Source organism: Ranitomeya variabilis, chromosome 1, assembly GCF_051348905.1.
Source record: "Ranitomeya variabilis isolate aRanVar5 chromosome 1, aRanVar5.hap1, whole genome shotgun sequence".
Lineage (NCBI taxonomy): Eukaryota > Metazoa > Chordata > Amphibia > Anura > Dendrobatidae > Ranitomeya > Ranitomeya variabilis.
The window spans coordinates 33,186,687-33,207,678 of NC_135232.1; the positions used below are offsets into that span (position 1 = coordinate 33,186,687).

The 20,992-nt window shown below is 46.1% G+C and overlaps 1 protein-coding gene across 1 annotated transcript in view; it reads right to left on the reverse strand.

The window, feature by feature from the left end:
* LOC143804128 (class I histocompatibility antigen, F10 alpha chain-like) overlaps positions 1 to 20,992 on the reverse strand; it is a 604,087-nt gene that overhangs the window by 200,583 nt on the left and 382,512 nt on the right. Inside the window, exon 4 of the mRNA XM_077281900.1 lies at positions 4,846 to 5,115. Within this exon, the coding sequence (XP_077138015.1) occupies positions 4,846 to 5,115 (270 nt within the window). The remainder of the gene's footprint in view (positions 1 to 4,845; positions 5,116 to 20,992) is intronic.

The following is a 20,992-nucleotide window of genomic DNA, read 5'->3' on the forward strand; positions in this document are numbered from 1 at the left end:
TTTGTCATCTATTACCACGGACGCCTATGTCGACTCTGGCGCCGCTTTGAGTCTTATGGATTGGTCCTTTGCCAAACGCTGTGGGTATGATTTAGAGCCTTTGGAGACTCCTATTCCTCTGAAGGGGATTGACTCCACCCCATTGGCTAATAATAAACCACAATACTGGACACAAGTAACTATGCGTATTAATCCGGATCACCAGGAGATTATTCGCTTTCTGGTGCTGTATAATCTACATGATGATTTGGTGCTAGGATTGCCTTGGCTGCAATCTCACAACCCAGTCCTCGACTGGAGAGCTATGTCTGTGTTGAGCTGGGGATGTAAGGGGGCTCATGGGGATGTACCTGTGGTTTCCATTTCATCATCTATTCCCTCTGAAATTCCTGAGTTCCTGTCTGACTATCGTGACGTCTTTGAAGAATCCAAGCTTGGTTCGTTACCTCCGCACCGAGAGTGCGATTGTGCCATAGATTTAATCCCGGGTAGTAAATACCCAAAGGGTCGTTTGTTTAATCTGTCTGTGCCTGAACATGCTGCTATGCGAGAATATATAAAGGAGTCCTTGGAAAAGGGACATATTCGTCCATCGTCATCTCCCTTAGGAGCCGGTTTTTTCTTTGTGTCAAAAAAAGACGGCTCTTTGAGACCATGTATCGATTATCGGCTTTTAAACAAAATCACTGTTAAATATCAATACCCATTGCCGTTGCTGACTGATTTGTTTGCTCGTATAAAGGGGGCCAAGTGGTTCTCTAAGATTGACCTTCGTGGGGCGTATAATTTGGTGCGAATCAGGCAGGGGGATGAGTGGAAGACCGCATTTAATACGCCCGAGGGCCACTTTGAGTATTTAGTGATGCCTTTTGGTCTTTCAAATGCTCCGTCAGTTTTCCAGTCCTTTATGCATGATATTTTTCGCGATTATTTGGATAAATTTATGATTGTGTATCTGGATGATATTCTGATTTTTTCGGATGACTGGGACTCTCATGTCCAGCAAGTCAGGAGGGTTTTCCAGGTTTTGCGGTCTAATTCTTTGTGTGTGAAGGGTTCTAAGTGTGTTTTTGGGGTACAGAGGATTTCCTTTTTGGGATATATTTTTTCTCCCTCTTCCATTGAAATGGATCCTGTCAAGGTTCAAGCTATTTGTGATTGGACGCAGCCCTCTTCTCTTAAGAGTCTTCAGAAATTTTTGGGCTTTGCTAACTTTTATCGTCGATTTATTGCTGGTTTTTCGGATATTGCTAAGCCATTGACCGATTTGACTAAGAAGGGTGCTGATGTTGCTGATTGGTCCCCTGACGCTGTGGAGGCCTTTCGGGAGCTTAAGCGCCATTTTTCCTCTGCCCCTGTGTTGCGTCAGCCTGATGTTGCTCTACCTTTTCAGGTTGAGGTCGACGCTTCTGAGATCGGAGCTGGGGCAGTGTTGTCGCAGAAAAGTTCTGACTGCTCCGTGATGAGGCCTTGTGCCTTCTTTTCCCGTAAATTTTCGCCCGCTGAGCGGAATTATGATGTTGGGAATCGGGAGCTTTTGGCCATGAAGTGGGCTTTTGAGGAGTGGCGCCATTGGCTTGAGGGGGCCAGACATCAGGTAGTGGTATTGACTGACCACAAAAATTTGATTTATCTTGAGACTGCCAGGCGCCTGAATCCTAGACAGGCGCGCTGGTCATTGTTTTTCTCTCGGTTTAATTTTGTGGTGTCATACCTGCCGGGTTCTAAGAATGTTAAGGCGGATGCCCTTTCTAGGAGTTTTGAGCCTGACTCGCCTGGTAACTCTGAGCCCACAGGTGTCCTTAAGGATGGAGTGGTATTGTCAGCCGTTTCTCCAGACCTGCGGCGGGCCTTGCAGGAGTTTCAGGCGGATAGACCGGATCGTTGCCCACCTGATAAACTGTTTGTTCCTGATGATTGGACCAGTAGAGTCATCTCTGAGGTTCATTCTTCTGCGTTGGCAGGTCATCCTGGCATTTTTGGTACCAGGGATTTGGTGGCAAGGTCCTTCTGGTGGCCTTCCCTGTCACGAGATGTGCGAGGCTTTGTGCAGTCTTGTGACGTTTGTGCTCGGGCCAAGCCTTGTTGTTCTCGGGCTAGTGGATTATTGTTGCCCTTGCCTATTCCTAAGAGGCCTTGGACGCACATCTCGATGGATTTTATTTCAGATCTGCCTGTTTCTCAGAAGATGTCTGTCATCTGGGTGGTGTGTGACCGTTTCTCTAAGATGGTCCATTTGGTTCCTCTGCCCAAGTTGCCTTCTTCTTCCGAGTTGGTTCCTCTGTTTTTTCAAAATGTTGTTCGTTTGCATGGTATTCCTGAGAATATCATTTCTGACAGAGGGACCCAATTCGTGTCTAGATTTTGGCGGGCATTCTGTGCTAGGATGGGCATAGATTTGTCTTTTTCGTCCGCTTTCCATCCTCAGACGAATGGCCAGACCGAGCGGACTAATCAGACCCTGGAGACATATCTGAGGTGTTTTGTGTCTGCTGACCAGGATGATTGGGTTGCTTTTTTGCCATTGGCAGAGTTCGCTCTCAATAATCGGGCCAGCTCTGCCACTTTGGTGTCCCCGTTTTTCTGTAATTCGGGGTTTCATCCTCGATTTTCCTCTGGTCAGGTGGAATCTTCGGATTGTCCTGGAGTGGATGCTGTGGTGGAGAGATTGCATCAGATCTGGGAGCAGGTGGTGGACAATTTGAGGTTGTCCCAGGAGAAGACTCAGCTTTTTGCCAACCGCCACCGTCGTGTTGGTCCTCGGCTTTGTGTTAGGGACTTGGTGTGGTTGTCTTCTCGTTTTGTCCCTATGAGGGTCTCTTCTCCTAAGTTTAAGCCTCGGTTCATCGGCCCGTATAGGATATTGGAGATTCTTAACCCTGTTTCCTTCCGTTTGGACCTCCCTGCATCCTTTTCTATTCATAACGTTTTTCATCGGTCATTGTTGCGCAGGTATGAGGTACCGGTTGTGCCTTCCGTTGAGCCTCCTGCTCCGGTGTTGGTTGAGGGTGAGTTGGAGTACGTTGTGGAGAAAATCTTAGACTCTCGTGTTTCCAGACGGAGACTCCAGTATCTGGTCAAGTGGAAGGGATACGGCCAGGAGGATAATTCTTGGGTGAATGCATCTGATGTTCATGCCTCTGATTTGGTTCGTGCCTTTCATAGGGCCCATCCTGATCGCCCTGGTGGTTCTGGTGAGGGTTCGGTGCCCCCTCCTTGAGGGGGGGGGTACTGTTGTGAATTTGGATTCTGGGCTCCCCCGGTGGCTACTGGTGGAATTGAACTGTGTCTTCATCTTCTCTGTTCACCTGTTCCCATCAAGATGTGGGAGTCGCTATATAACCTTGCTGCTCTGTTAGTTGCTTGCCGGTCAACAATGTTATCAGAAGCCTCTCTGTGCTTGTTCCTGCTCCTAGACAACTACTAGATAAGTTGGACTCTTGTCCATGTTTGTTTTTGCATTTTTGTTCCAGTTCACAGCTGTAGTTTCGTTACTGTGTCTGGAAAGCTCTTGTGAACAGGAATTGCCACTCTGGTGTTATGAGTTAATGCCAGAGTTTTAAAGTAATTTCTGGATGGTGTTTTGATAGGGTTTTTAGCTGACCATGAAAGTGTCCTTTCTGTCTTCTGCTATGTAGTAAGTGGACCTCAAATTTGCTAAACCTATTTTCATACTACGTTTGTTATTTCATCTTAATTCACCGCCAATACATGTGGGGGGCCTCTGTCTCCTTTCGGGGTATTTCTCTAGAGGTGAGCTAGGACTAATATTTTCCTCTGCTAGCATTATTTAGTCCTCCGGCTGGTGCTGGGCATCTAGAATCAACGTAGGCATGCTACCCGGCCACTGCTAGTTGTGTGTTAGGTTTAGTTCATGGTCAGCTCAGTTCCCATCTTCCAAGAGCTAGTTCCTATATATGCTGATGCTATGTTCTCTTGCCATTGAGAACATGACAGGCCAGATATCGTGTTATTCCTCAGATACAAGTGATATAATGGCCAGATATCGTGTTATTCCTCAGATACAAGTGATGTAATGGCCAGATATCGTGTTATTCCTCAGATACAAGTGATATAATGACCAGATGTTGTGTTATTCCTCAGATACAAGTAATATAATGGCCAGATATCGTGTTATTCCTCAGATACAAGTGATATAATGACTAGATATCGTGTTACTCATTAGATACAAGTGATATAATGGCCAGATATCGTGTTATTCCTCAGATACAAGTGATATAATGACCAGATATCGTGTTATTCATTAGATACAAGTGATATAATGGCCAGATATCGTGTTATTCCTTAGATACAAGTGATATAATGGCCAGATATCGTGTTATTCCTCAGATACAAGTGATATAATGGCCAGATATCGTGTTATTCCTCAGATACAAGTGATGTAATGGCCAGATATCGTGTTATTCCTCAGATACAAGTGATATAATGGCCAGATATCGTGTTACTCATTAGATACAAGTGATATAATGGCCAGATATCGTGTTATTCCTCAGATACAAGTGATATAATGGCCAGATATCGTGTTTTTCCTCAGATACAAGTGATATAATGGCCAGATATCGTGTTATTCCTCAGATACAAGTGATATAATGACCAGATATCGCGTTATTTATTAGATACAAGTGATATAATGGCCAGATATTGTGTTATTCCTCCTGTACACACAGCACAGATTATTCTACAGCTACTATTATACGGAACGGTTCAGTTGTTTCATATTAATAAGATGCCGGTGACTATACAATTACATGTCACAATAGTGATCTCCAGTCATGACATATTCCAGTATTACCCCATCATCCGCCCAGTATGGACACTACTCACCCCACACAATGTACAGCGGCTCCTCCAGACTGTGGTGATCCACATAACAGGAGTATCTGTCGCCATCTTTGGGGGTCACTTCCGCGCTGACCCTGATCTGGTAGGTGCCGTCAGGATTGGGGAGGACGTGTGTGGTCTCATATGAGTGAACCTCGTCCTTGTTCTTCATCCACTTCACATCCACAGCTCGGGGGTGAAATCCGTACACCTGGCAGTGAAGCTTCACGGTGTCACCTTTCTCCTGACCGGACACCTTCACCTGGGGCCGAACTGAGAGATAAGAAGAAGAAGGTATAAATGGGGTCTGTGCAGCACGGATCTGATCTGTCTCCTGTCTGGGGGTCTCTACTCTGATGCATTTCTGATAGTGACCATGTCACCACACTGCAGCACTGACCGCTTATAACCACACGGCTCACAGTCCACTGTACAATTATGATTGGTATACATTCACTGCACATACCAGGTCTATGATTGGCTGAAACGTCAATGTAAATCCACAATTCTTGCACAGCTTCCTACTGAGTGCGGAGCTTTACTGATACTTGTATTACGGTTAGAGCCGCACCTGAGCAGCCGCTACCAGAGCGCCGTATACAGGGTGCGTATAGAGCACGTAGGGGAAACACAGACGCCTGAAAATGACACCCAGACATACTACATCTTAGGCCGGGGTCACACTACTGTAGAATACGGCCGAGTGCTATGCGAGAAAACATCACATAGCACTAGTACCAGTGTTAATATACGGAGCAGCTCACATCAGCCTTTTTTGTTCTCAGGCATATTCTACAGGCGTGTAAAATCGCAGCAGGATGTGACTGTCACCGAAGTCTCGCCCATGCAAGTCTATGGGTGCGAGAAAATGTAAAATAAAATCGCACAGCACTTATACCATGCGAGTGCTGTCCGATATTTAAGCACCGGTGTTCTTTGAAAAGCCGGCAATTTAGCAGCCGCATACAGTAAAATGACAACGTGACATGTTAGAATAGAATAGATATATACACATCAAATAGATATATAGATGACAGTGACACATACATATATACAGGTATATATATTACACAGATAGAAGAAAACCGGCCATTAATCTGTCGTATACTGTAAAATCACTGCAGGAGCCGACAGGATAGAAGAGATGGATTACATACAGAAAATACACATAGAATAGAGAGATATAGAGATGTCAGAGATATATATATATTTACACACACATATACATGCACATACATACATACAAGTGCCTCTCACACAATTAGAATATCATCAAAAAGTTAATTTATTTGAGTTCTTCAATACAAAAAGTGAAGCTCATATATTATATAGAGTCATTACCCAGAGTGATCTATTTCATGTGTTTATTTCTGTTAATGTTGTTGATTATGGCTTACAGCCAATGAAAACCCAAAAGTTATTATCTCAGTAAATTAGAATAATTAACAAACAACACCTGCAAAGGCTTCCTAAGTGTTTAAAAAGTTCCCTTAGTCTGTTTCAGTAGCTCCACAATCATGGGGAAGACTGCTGACCTGACAGATGTCCAGAAGGCAGTCATTGACACCAGGGCCGTATTTAGCAAAATTAGGTGAGCAAGAGCTCATGCCTCACCCCTTAGGGTATGTGTCCACGTTCAGGATTGCATCAGGATTTGGTCAGGATTTTATATCAGTATTTGTAAGCCAAAACCAGGAGTGGGTGATAAATGCAGAAGAGGTGCATATGTTTCTATTATACTTTTTCTCTAATTGTTCCACTCCTGGTTTTGGCTTACAAATACTGATGTAAAATCCTGACCAAATCCTGATGCAATCCTGAACGTGGACACATACCCTAACTCTTGTCTCTTGTCTCTCCTGGGCGTCTTAATCCGCTGCACTCCCCCGCAGCTCGAGTGGTATTTATCTACCTAGAGTGGGCTTATTTTTCTCTACCTTATTTTCTCCAGGCGCAATTGCTCGTTATTTGCCACCTATTTTTGTTGGACCAGGTCCACATAGGTATTTGGACATACATCTTTGTGGGGTTTATGCTTATGTGTCAGCCTAATATTGTAATGTGCACATTGGGACTTAGGCTTTCCAGGTACCTAGCATGCTCAGACAATACTGTCATTTAATGTATAGCCGTATATATCATTGTGAGGTCTGTGCCTACATTCAAGCCTAACCTTGTGATATGAATATTGGTATTTGGGCTTTCCAGGCATTGACCATGGATAACACTGTTACTCATTATAGTCATGCCTATTCAATAGGGTTTCAATTATGTGTGTATATGTTTGCAGCACATTGTGTGTCATGACATTCTTTTTGTTTTGGTTCAATACTAGGAGACTTGACTTATCTAACCTATGAGCAAGAAACATTTTGTTATTTATATCTGTACAGCCTATTATATTATTTATACTTGTTTATAATTATAACGTTTCTTTGGTTGTACTATACTATATTTGCGATATATAGGGGTGTCGCTTATCGGTCCTGTATCTTAGGCCCTTTTAAATGGTTTTATTTGTGTCTGTCTTTTTTGAGGTGTAATAATAAAAGTTTTCTGATTTTTTTTATAATTTTTGAGTGTGCATACCATCATTAGTCTAGTCTTTTTTTTCTTTTTTGCTGCATCTAGTTTGCCCTACAGACTAGGTTTTGCACCCTGCATCATTATCAGTATAGGGGTGCACCCCTTTTACATATATTTACCTATTACTGCAACTGATACCCCAATGCTGAGCCGCTGCTGCCGTATGTGACCCTATTACTGCACCTGATACCCCAATACTGAGCCGCTGCTGCCGTATGTGACCCCATTACTGCACCTGATACCCCAATACTGAGCCTCTGCTGCCGTATGTTACCCTATTACTGCAACTGATACTCCAATACTGAGCCGCTGCTGCCGTATGTATCCCTATTACTGCCCCTGATACCCCAATACTGAGCCGCTGCTGCCGTATGTGTCCCTATTACTGCACCTGATACCCCAATACTGAGCCGCTGCTGCCGTATGTGTCCCTATTACTGCAACTGATACTCCAATGCTGAGCCGCTGCTGCCGTATGTGTCCCTATTACTGCACCTGATACCCCAATACTGAGCTGCTGCTGCCGTATGTGTCCCTATTACTGCACCTGATACCCCAATACTGAGCCTCTGCTGCCGTATGTGTCCCTATTACTGCACCTGATACCCCAATACTGAGCCGCTGCTGCCGTATGTGTCCCTATTACTGCACCTGATACCCCAATACTGAGCCGCTGCTGCCGTATGTGTCCTTATTACTGCACCTGATACCCCAATACTGAGCCTCTGCTGCCGTATGTGTCCCTATTACTGCACCTGATACCCCAATACTGAGCCGCTGCTGCCGTATGTGTCCCTATTACTGCACCTGATACCCCAATACTGAGCCGCTGCTGCCGTATGTGTCCCTATTACTGCACCTGATACCCCAATACTGAGCCGCTGCTGCCGTATGTGACCCTATTACTGCAACTGATACCCCAATACTGAGCCTCTGCTGCCGTATGTGACCCCATTACTGCACCTGATACCCCAATACTGAGCCTCTGCTGCCGTATGTGACCCTATTACTGCAACTGATACTCCAATGCTGAGCCGCTGCTGCCGTATGTGACCCCATTACTGCACCTGATACCCCAATACTGAGCCTCTGCTGCCGTATGTGACCCTATTACTGCAACTGATACTCCAATACTGAGCCTCTGCTGCCGTATGTGACCCTATTACTGCAACTGATACTCCAATACTGAGCCTCTGCTGCCGTATGTGACCCTATTACTGCAACTGATACTCCAATACTGAGCCGCTGCTGCCGTATGTGTCACTATTACTGCACCTGATACCCCAATACTGAGCCTCTGCTGCCGTATGTGACCCCATTACTGCACCTGATACCCCAATACTGAGCCTCTGCTGCCGTATGTGACCCTATTACTGCACCTACTCTGTGGTTCTCTGTACCCTCTAAATTCTAAAGCACCCCTCTATAATATAGTAATGCCGGGTGCAAGTGCCCTAGAAAACAGCCCACATTTTGCCCCCTAGAAAGTAATAATGCCCTCTGTGTGCCCCTTTGATAGTCACAGTAACCTGAGTTCCCCTATTACAATAAGTGCCCACTTTACATTTAATAATGTCCAGAGTCTCCCCCTGTACAGCTCCTCTATACACAGTATAATGCCCCCTAACTGTATAGTACCACCCACACAGTATACTGACCCCTTAGTAGCCTTCAAACTGTTTGATGGCTCCAACACTGTAATCCCCACACTGTATGATGGCCCCATAGATAACCTCCATATAGTATAATGTGCCAGATAGTCCTCCATATAGCACAAGGCAGCACCCCTATAGGCAGACCCTGTAGTTTAAAGCAGCACCCCCCATAGGCAGACCCTGTAGTATAAGGCAGCACCCCCATAGGCAGATCCTGTAGAATAAGGCAGCACCCCCCATAGGCAGATCCTGTAGCAATAAGGCAGCACTCCCCCCATAGGCAGATCCTGTAGAATAAGGCAGCACTCCCCCCCATAGGCAGGTGCTGTATATAAGGCAGCACTCCCTCCCCTATATGCAGATCCTGTATATAAGGCAGCCCTCCCCCTATAGCCAGATCCTGGCTATAAGGCAGCACTCCCTCCCCTATAGGCTGATCCTTTATATAAGGAAGCACTCCCTCCCCTATAGGCAGATCCTGTATATAAGGCAGCACTCCCTCCCCTATAGGCTGATCCTGTATATAAAGCAGCACTCCCTCCCCTATAGTCTGATCCTGTATATTAGGCAGCCCTCCCTCCCCTATAGGCTGATCCTGTATATAAGGCAGCACTCCCCCCTATAGGCTGATCCTGTATATAAGGCAGCACTCCCTCCCCTATAGGCTGATCCTGCATATAAGGCAGCACTCACCCCCACAGGCAGATCCTGTATATAAGGCAGCAATCCCTCCCCTATAGGCTGATCCTTTATATAAGGCAGCACTCCCCCCCCATAGGCAGATACTGTAGAATAAGGCAGCACTCCCCCCCCATAGGCAGATACTGTAGAATAAGGCAGCACTCCCCCCCCCCCCATAGGCAGATACTGTAGAATAAGGCAGCACTCCCTCCCCTATAGGCTGATCCTGTATATAAGCAGCACTCCCCCCCATAGGCAGATCCTGTATATAAGGCAGCACTCCCCCCTATATGCAGATACTGTAGAATAAGGCAGCACTCCCTCCCCTATAGGCAGATACTGTAGAATAAGGCAGCACTCCCTCCCCTGTAGGCAGATACTGTAGAATAAGGCAGCCCCCAGAAAAACACAGTAAATAAATACCTCTCCTTGTTCCAGCGGTGCTTCCTGCTCATCTGACAGCAGGCGCTGGGCGGTGATGTCATCGCGCCCGCTGTCAGACGATGTGGGGGATGATGAGGAAGGAGCGCAGCACAGCACTCCTTCCCTCATCACTGCGGTGAGCTGTACCGGCTAGATGCGATGACGGGCGGGGGGCCCACTGCTGGCACCGGGCCCCCCCCCCCGCCTGCTCAGGGGCCCCATAACGGCAGAGCAGGGAGATCGATTCTCCCTGCTCTGCCGCAGAATGTAACTGCATCGGCGTGCTGTGCCCGGTGGGCCCCCTCAGAAAGTGGGGCCCGGGGCGATGGCCCCCTCTGCCCCCTCCCCCGGTATGCTACTGGTGCCTCGGCTTATACTCGGGTCGGCTTATAGTCGAGTATATACAGTATGTAATATATACCGTTAGGTCCATATGTACGTATTTGGACAGAGACAACATTTTTCTAATTTTGGTTACAGACATTACCACAATGAATTTTAAACAAAACAATTCAGATGCAGTTGGAAGTTCAGACTTTCAGCTTTCATTTGAGGGTATCCACATTAAAATTGGATGAAGCGTTTAGGAGTTTCAGCTCCTTAACATGTGCCACCCTTGGGGAATGGGGGGCATTTATGATGTACCGTGCTGCTACTGTTGATATGTATTTGGGAAGGTGCTGAGGCTCAGAGCACATCTGAAGCACAGGTTGCTATTATTCTTTTCGCATGTATGAGGAAACAGTACTGGGGAATGGGGGCCATGTATGAGGAAACAGTATGGGGGAATGGGGGCATATATGATGAAAGTATGGGGGGATGGGTGCAGCCAGTATGGGGAGCGAACGAGGGAATGTATGTGGGCACAGTATGAGTAGCGATGTGAAAAATGTATGTGGACAGAGTACGGGGAGTGAGGGTGATGGGATGTGTGCCGACACAGTATGGGGAGTCAGGTGAGCAGGCAGTATAGAAAGTGAGGGGGTAAATATATGAGGAGACAGTATGGTGAACTGGGGGGATGTGAGAGAAGACAGTATGAGGAGGGAGGGGAATCGGGGTGAGGAGACAGTATGGGGAGAAAAGTGAGTGGGCACAAAATAGAAACAGTAGTAGGGGGTGGCATGGAGGGACAGTATACCAAGGAGGGGGAGTGTGATGAGAAAGTACAGTATAAATACTGGGCCCTATAGGGGGGACACAGTGTGAGAGGACAGTGTGAAGAGGGAGCCGTATGGAAAGGAGAGGTCAGTTTAAAGAGCATGTACCATACGAGGGACAGTGTGGTCATATTTTGTGCAAACAATATAGTGAGGGGCAATTATTTAATCAGGAGCATTATAATGACACTTGTATCTTTAAGGGCATCATGTGAAGATTTTCTGCAAAATAGCAGAGAAGTTGGAAGTCTGCAGAGACGGCTGTGGATGAGAAAACTCACCATGGGGTCTGGACAAGATGAAGAAAAAAAGAACGACTCCAAAGACGATGCCATCTACAAGGTACCTGGATGTAAATGTTATTTGTAATACTAATTCTCATGTTTTTATTTATGTGTTAGGAGCATTAACCCCTTAGTGACAGAGACAATTTGGTACTTAATGACCGAGCCACACTTTATCGGATCCCACTGATTCTGAGACTGTTTTTTTGGGACATATTGTACTTCAAGTTAGTGGTAACATTTCTTCGATATTACTTGTGATTATTTATGAAAAAAATGGAAATATGGCGAAAATTTTTAAAATTTTGCAATTTTCAAACTTTGTATTTTTATGCCCTTAAATCAGAGAGATATGTCACAAAAAATAGTTAATAAATAACATTTCCCACATGTCTACTTTACATCAGCAGAATTTTGGAAACAAAATTTTTTTTTGTTAGGGAGTTATAAGGGTTAAAAGTTGACCAGCAATTTCTCATTTTTACAACACCATCTTTTTTTTAGGGACCACATCACCTTTGAAGTCATTTTGAGGGGTCTATATGATAGAAAATAACCAAGTGTGACACCATTCTAAAAACTGCACCCCTCAAGCTGCTCAAAACCACATTCAAGAAGTTTATTAACCCTTTACGTGCTTCACAGGAACAGAAACAATGTGGAAGAAAAAAATGAACATTTAACTTTTTTTTGCAAACATTTTACTTCAGAACCATTTTTTTTAATTTTCACAAGTGTAAAAACAGAAATTTAACCACAAATTTTGTTGTGCAATTTCTCCTGAGTACGCCGATACCCCATATGTGGAGGTAAACCACTGTTTGGGCGCACCGCAGAGCTTGGAAGTGAAGGAGCACCGTTTGACTTTTTCAATGCAGAATTGGCTGGAATTGAGATCGGACGCCATGTCGCGTTTGGAGAGCCCCTGATGTGCCTAAACAGTGGAAACCCCCCACAAGTGATACCATTTTGGAAACTAGACCCCATAAGGAACTTATCTAGATGTGTGGTGAGCACTTTAAACTCCCAAGTGCTTAACAGAAGTTTATAACGTAGAGCCGTGAAAATAAAAAATCGCATTTTTTCTACAAAAATGATCTTTTTGCCCCCAAATTTTTATTTTCACAAGGGTAACAGGAGAAATTAGACCCCAGAAGTTGTTGTACAATTTGTCCTGAGTACGCCGACACTCCATATGTGGGGGTAAACCACTGTTTGGGCGCATGGCTGAGCTCGGAAGCAAAGGAGCGCCATTTGACTTTTCAATGCAAAATTGCCTGGAATTGAGTTTGAAATTGAGTTTGAGTTTGAAATTGAGTTTGGAGAGCCCCTGATGTGCCTAAACAGTAGAAACCCCCACACAAATGACCCCATTTTGGAAACTAGACCCCCCATGGAACTTATCTAGATGAGTGGGGAGAACTTTGAATGCCCAAGTGCTTCACAGAAGTTTATAATGCAGAGTCGTGAAAATAAAAAAAAAAAAATTTTCCACAAAAAAGATTTTTTAGCCCCCAAGTTTTTATTTACACAAGGGTAACAAGAGAAATTGGACCCCAAAAGTTGTTGTCCAATTTGTCCTGAGTATGCTGGTACCCCATATGTGGGGGTAAACCACTGTTTGGGCGCATGGCTGAGCTCGGAAGGGAAGGAGCGCCGTTTTGGAATGCAGACTTTGATAGAATTGTCTGCGGGTGTTATGCTGCGTTTGCAGACCCCTAATGTACTTAAACAGTAGAAACCCCCCACAAGTGACCCCATTTTGGAAACTAGACCCCCAAGGAACCTATCTAGATATGTGGTGAGAACTTTGAATGCTCAAGTGCTTCACAGAAGTTTATAATGCAGAGTAGTGAAAATAGAAAATATTTTTTTTTTCCACAAAAAAGATTTTTTAGCCCCCAAGTTTTCATTTTCAGAAGGGTAACAAGAGAAATTGGATGCCAATATTTGTTCTCCAATTTGTCCTGAGTATGCTGGTACCCCATATGTGGGGGTAAACCACTGTTTGGGCACACGGCAGAGCTCGGAAGAGAAGGAGCGCCATTTTGGAATGCAGACTTTGATAGAATTGTCTGTGGGTGTTATGTTGCGTTTGCAGAGCCCCTGATGTACCTAAACAGTAGAAACCCCCCACAGGTGACCAAATTTTGGAAACTAGACCCCCTAAGGAACTTATCTAGATATGTGGTGAGAACTTTGAATGCTCAAGTGCTTCACAGAAGTTTATAATGCAGAGTAGTGAAAATAAAAAATATTTTTTTTTTTCCACAAAAAAGATTTTTAGCCCCCAAGTTTTTATTTTGACAAGGGTAACAGGAGAAATTGGACCCCATAAGTTGTTGTCCAATTTATCCCGAGTACGCTGATGCCCCATATGTGGGGGTAAACCACTGTTTGGGCGCACGGCAGAGCTCAGAAGGGAGGGAGCACCATTTGACTTTTTTAGCGCAAAATTGGCTGTCGTGTTTGGAGACCCCCTAATGTACCTAAACAGTGGAAACCCCCCAATTCTAACTCCAACCCTAACCCCAACACACCCCTAACCCTAATCTCAACCCGATCCATAATCCTAATCACAACCCTAACGATAATCACAACCCTAACCCCAAAACAGCCCTAATCTCAACCCTAACCATAACCCTAATCAAAACCCTAAATCCAACACACCCCTAATCCTAATCTCAACCCTAACCTCAAACCTAACCCTAATCCCAATACACCCCTAACCCTAATCCCAACCCTAACCTTAACCTAATCCCAACCCTAACCTTAACCCTAATCCCAACCCTAACCCTAATCCCAACCCTAATCCCAAACGTAACCCTAATCCCAACCCTAATCCCAAACGTAACCCTAATACCAACCCTAATCCAAATCCTAACCCTAATCCCAACTCTAACCCTAACTTTAGCCCCAACCCTAACCCTAACTTTAGCCCCAACCCTAACTCTAATTTTAGCCCCAACCCTAACCCTAACTTTAGCCCTAACCCTAACCCTAAATTTAGCCCCAACCCTAACCCTAAATTTAACCCTAGCCCTAACTTTAGCCCCAACCCTAACCCTAGCCCTAAGGCTACTTTCACACTTGCGTCATGTGGCATCCGTCGCAATCCGTTGTTTTGGACAAAAAACGGATCCAGCAAATGTGCCCACAGGATGCCTTTTTGCCCATAGACTTGTATTGCCGACGGATGGCCACACGTCGCGTCCATCGTGCACTGGATCCGTTGTGTTTTGGCGGACCGTCGTCACAAAAAAAGTTCAATGTAACCTTTTTTGTGTACGTCGCGTCCGCCATTTCCGCGCATGCGTGGCCGTAACTCTGCCCCCTCCTCCCCAGGACATAGACTAGGCAGCGGATGCGTTGAAAAACTGCATCCGCTGCCCACATTGTGCACAATTTTCACAACGTGCGTCGGTACGTTGGGCCGACGCATTGCGACCGCCCCGTACCGACGCAAGTGTGAAAGAAGCCTAAGGCTACTTTCACACTAGCGTCGTACTCGGCCCGTCGCAGTGTGTCGGGCCGACGTACCGACGCTAGCGTTGTAAGCGCCACACAACGGGTGCAGCGCATGCTGTTTTTCAACGCATCCGCTGCCCCATTGTGAGGTGCGGGGAGGCGGGGGCGGCGTTTTGGCCACGCATGCGCGGTCGGAAATGGCAGACACGTCGCACAAAAAAACGTTACATGTAGCGTTTTTTTGTGCCGACGGTCCACCAAAGCACGACGCATCCATCGCACGACGGATGCGACGTGTGGCAATCCGTCGCAATGTGTCGCTAATGCAAGTCAATGGAGAAAAAACGCATCCTGCAAGCACTTTTGCAGGATGCATTTTTTCTCCAAAACGGCGCATTGCGACGGAAGCCAAAAAACGCTAGTGTGAAAGTAGCCTAACCCTAACCCTAACCCTAGCCCTAACCCTAAATTTAGCCCCAACCCTAACCCTAAATTTAGCCCCAACCCTAACCCTAACCCTAATTTTAGCCCCAACTCGTCTCTCCTGCCGTCCGGCAGATGGCAGCAGATGGCGGGTGCACTGCGCATGCGCCCGCCATTTTCTTTCCCGGGGAAGAAGTCGGCCGGCAGGAGGAGATGCAGGAGGACCCAGGGACACTGGTAAGTATGATCAGGGCCGGCCTTTGCCCTGTGCGACCTGTGCGGCCGCACAGGGCGCCAAGGCTCGTTAGCATACAAGGGGTGCATTTGAGCTCAGCAGATTAATGTCACATTACATCACAATGTAGACGCTTAATGGCCTGAGGGCGCCCGCACCTCTTGTGGCGCCCCCCGCCGCGCCATTTGCGCTATCTGTATCTGCTGCTCGCCTGCTCCTGCCCAGTGCCGCCCGCCCGGCGCCCGCCCTGTCGCTCGGCTCTCTGCGTGTGACGTAATGTCACACGCGCAAGCCGTTCTCCCCGCTGGGCAGGGACAGCACGCAGAGGAACTTTAGTTCCGCCTTCTGCTGTCCCCGGCGGGAGAGAACGGCTGCACAGCGTGTGACATTACGCCACACGTCCCCGCTCGTGCCCCGCCGCTCTCTTCCCGGCACTGAAGAGCAGAGCAGAGGTGGACCTGAGGAGCCAACTGTTACTCAGCCAAGCAAAGCGTGAGTAATAACCACCTCACATGGCCTCCACTATGCTGGCGGGGGGGGGGGGGTTTGGGGTGCAGCTTGCTTTTTTGCAGTGTGCGTGTGGGGGGGGGGGGGTTGGGGTGCAGCCTTATTTTTTGGTGTGTGTGGAGGGTGGGGTGGGGTTGGGGTGCAGCTTGCTTTATTTTTTGCAGAGTGTGTGGGGGGGGGTGGGGTTGGGGTGCAGCTTGCTTTATTTTTTGCAGTGTGTGTGTGGGGGGGGGGGGGGTTGGGGTGCCGCTTGCTTTATTTTTTGCAGTGTGCGTGTGTGGGGGGGGTGGGGTTGGGGTGCAGCCTTATTTTTTGCAGTGTGTGTATGTGGGGGGGGGGCGGGGGGGGGGTTGGGGTGCTGCTTTATTTTGCAAACGTATTATGTGTGGGGGGGGCGGGGGGTTGGGGTGCAGCTTTATTTTGGAAACGTATTATGTGTGGGGGGGGGGGGGCGGGGTGGGGTTGGGGTGCAGCTTTATTTTGGAAACGTATTATGTGTTGCCGCAAGCAAGGGGCCCATCCGCAAGCATGGTCGCTGTGACTGGGTCCGGACACTGTGGCTGGGCACCATTGCTGTGACCCTTTTGCTGTGGGGCCCATTGTGTGGCTGGGCCCTGTTGCTGTGGCTGGGCACTGTGCTTGTGGTGGGGCCTAGCCACAGCAATGGGGCCCAGCAGCAAGCACGGGGCCCAACAGCAGCAATGGGGCCCAGCCACAAAAAAAGGGGACCAGCCGCAAGAAAAGGGCCCAGCGACAGCAATGGGGCCCAGCCACAAGCACGGTCACTGTGACTGGGTCCGGACACTGTGGCTGGGCACCATTGCTGTGACCCTTTTGCTGTGGGGCCCATTGTGTGGCTGGGCACTGTGCTTGTGGCAAAAATAAAAAAAAAGGACACACCATGGATGCGGGCGGGCGGCACTGGGCCCCCCCAAGCCACGGGCCTGGGTGCTTCCGCATCCGTCGCATCTATGGTGTGTACGCCACTGCATATGGCTCTAGGAACACAAAAGGGTGTTTAGCCTGATTTTCAGGCGTCCTATGGGTCTACCATGTAACATACTACTATGTCCAGGGCAGAAGGGGCTAAAATAGCCCTATGGTGCCTAACCTAACCATGGCAACCGGGGGGGCAATTGGGGGTTAGGTGCATTGCTCAGGAGCCACCCTACTCTCACTTCCTCCCGCTCCTCTCTGCTAAATGTATTCATCCATCCTTCTTCTCCTTCTCCCCCTCCCACTCTTCCCAGACTTTGTGCAGTGTACAGTGGCTTACTTTTTTCTAGTTACTTATCACCTGCTCACCTCTGCCACCTTAGGTTTAAATGAGCAGATAGATGGTTATAGTAGCATGTGGACTGCACTAATAAGACTTTTGGTCCACACCTAACCTTTTCAGGGAAGAATAACATTTGTCAGGCAAGATGAGCCCTAAGAAAGCATCTGGTGCACAGAACAGAAAGCGAAAGGCCTTAGCAGAACAGGCAAATCAAAAGCAAGCAGGGTCTTTAAAAAGACTGTTCGAAAAATCTTCTGAACATGGTGGCACCAATGTACCGAGCACTGCTGAGGAATCAACATCAGATATTCCACAGCAAGAATGTGAAATAAGGAGTGGTATGGATACAATCCCATTGGAGCCAGGGGAACCATCAACGTCATTGAAAATTAGGATCAGCGAAGTTGACCAAGAGTCTACCATAGCAGACGTTTATGAGGTTGCAGTAGAACAAGATCAGTCTACCACACCAGCCCTCACATCAGAAGGGGATAACACATGCCAGCATGTGGAGGGCATTGATGAGGCTGAAAGCAGTGAAATTTCTGCAATCATTGACTCAGATCCTGCACTTTGGCCTACATTAAATTCTTCATCAATTGATCTAATCGTAGAAGCAGGCCCTGTGCAACTTAAAAATATAGAATTTAAGAGAGATGAGAGGAATCGACATTTTTCAGAGGACTTTTACTCTAGAATTTTGGACAATGGCGTGAAACGAGCAAGAAAGTGGTTGGTGTACTCCAAAAGTTTGAACAAAGTATTTTGCTTTTGTTGCAAACTGTTTGATAGAAGATCCCGTACGGCACTTGCATTGGATGGATCACAGGATTGGAGCCATATGAGTCAGATGTTAAAGGCCCATGAAACTTCCATTAACCATTACTCAGCAGAAACAAAGTGGATAGAAGTTCAGCTTCGCATGAAAAACAAAAAAACAATTGACCATCAGTTACAGAGCAGAATACAGAAAGAGCAGCAGCACTGGAGAAACGTACTGGAAAGACTCATGCGTATTACTCAGTTGTTGGCTGAACGGAACTTGGCATTTCGAGGATCTTCTGATCGTCTATACACCGCAAATAATGGAAATTTTCTTGCTATAGTACAGTTATTAGGAAATTATGACTTTGTAATGGCAGAACATCTGCGACGAGTCAAGTCAAAGGAGACATCTGACCACTACTGTAGTAAAACTATTCAAAATGAAATAATTAATTTGATGGCCAAAAAGGTTATTAGTGAAATTCTTGAAAGATGCAAAAAGGCAAAGTATTATTCCTTAATTCTTGATTGTACAACTGATCTAGCCCATCAAGAGCAGATGTCTTTTACCATCCGTTTTATTGATGTTAAACTTGGGTTATGCCAGATCAGGGAACATTTTCTTGGATATGTTGCTGTAACAGACACAACTGGTAGAGGATTATCAGATATTATTCTTAATTTCCTAATTAGCAAAGAGCTAGATATTGATGACTGTCGTGGCCAGGGCTATGACAATGGTGCCAATATGGCAGGCAAAAATAATGGTGTTCAAGCCAACATACTAAAAAAAAATCCAAGGGCGTTTTTTGTACCATGTGGATGCCACAGCCTCAATTTAGTGGTTGGAGATGCAGCAGAATCTAACATAGATTCTATAACCCTGTTTGGAATTATTCAGCGTGTATATACTATTTTTGCTGGGTCAGCCAAGAGATGGAAGGTTTTGACAGACCATGTATCAGGTCTTACTGTAAAACCTCTATGTACCACAAGATGGGAATGCCGGATAAACTGCCTCAAACCACTGATCCAAAATCTAGCAGGTATACAGGAGGCATTATTTGCCCTTTCTGAAGACAGCAGTACAGAGCCAAAAACAAAACATGATGCTCTAGAGTTGTCCCAACATATCCTTAATTTTAAATTCATGGTGTCCTTAATTGTGTGGTATGACATATTATTTCAAATCAATATTGTGAGCAAAGCTTTGCAAAACCAGACTGCCAACCTCATCACAGCAGCAGACATGATTGAAAAAACCCATGATTTTCTTAAGAAATTCAGGGAGAATGGTTTTGAAGGCTCTTTCCAAAGAGCAAAGAATATAGCAGAGGAAAATGGTGTGGACCCCATATTTAAGAGTACCTCACGTGTTAGAATTAAAAAACCCACTTTTAGCTATGAAGGACGGGATGAACCAATTGTGGATGCAAAGCAGAAATTTAAGGTTGAGTTCTTCAATGTGTTGGTGGATACTGCTTTAAATTCAATGGAGGAGCGTTTCCAGCAACTCAGTATTCATAATAAAAAATGGGGCTTTTTGTACGATATAAAGAGCCATGAATCACGGGAAGACTTGTTGGCACATAGTGTAGAACTGCAGAAGTCTCTGACTTATGGCAATAAGTCTGACATAAATGGTGCTGAACTTTCTGATGAACTCTGGCACATTCGGAATGTGCTCCCTGATGATGTTGAGACTCCGCTGCAGATACTTGGTTTCCTCACCAAAAATGAGTTTACAGAGCACTTTCCACAAACCTGGACTGCACTTCAGATTCTGTGCACCATCCCGATTTCTGTGGCCTCAGGAGAGCGCAGTTTTTCAAAACTTAAGCTCATTAAGACATATTTAAGGTCCACTATGACAGAGAGCAGGTTATCCTCACTTGCAGTCTTGTCAATTGAAAATGATGTGTTGGCATCTCTAGACTTAAATGAAACTATTGATGAGTTTGCCAAAGTAAAAGCACGGAAAGTTGCTTTTTAAATCAGTTTATGTAGCACGTTATTATGTTCTTGTTGTTGCTGGATTACAGTATAGTGCACTTTATTTTTATTTTTTTGTCTTGAAGGTTGAAAATTGTGCACATATTTAATGACAGTTTTTCTCATGTATGTTGCATATTTATTATATTATTTATATTTGATATTTTAAGATATTTTATTTAGTATTAAGGTGGATCAAAAGTCATAGAATGACTCTTGGTCCGCACGGCACCCGACCTGCTGCCACCCGTCCGGAACTCTTCTCCATGCTGGCCATCATCTCTGCACTCCGATTGGCTGTCAGCGTTGGGCTGACAGCCAATCAGAGTGCAGGGCGGTGTTTGGCCTTGCAGGCCGCCGCTCTGCACTCTGATTGGCTGTCAGCCCATATGGCTTTGGACCAAGCGTCATTTTTTCCTTTTGGTCCGCTTTAAAGCACTTTATAATTCCCGTTATTGCAATATTAGTGTTTCTTCAAGTGTTTTGCAGGGAAACACAAGTTTTCTAAGTAAACGTGTTGTTGTGAATATTAAAGAGTTATTGTTTTCTTTCAAAGTTTGGAGGGGGGGGCGCCGTCCTGCAGTCTCGCACAGGGCGCCTTTTGGGCTAAGTCCGGCCCTGAGTATGATAGGGTCCCCGAATCCCCCTATTTCTCTGTCCTCTGATGTGCGATCACATCAGAGGACAGAGAA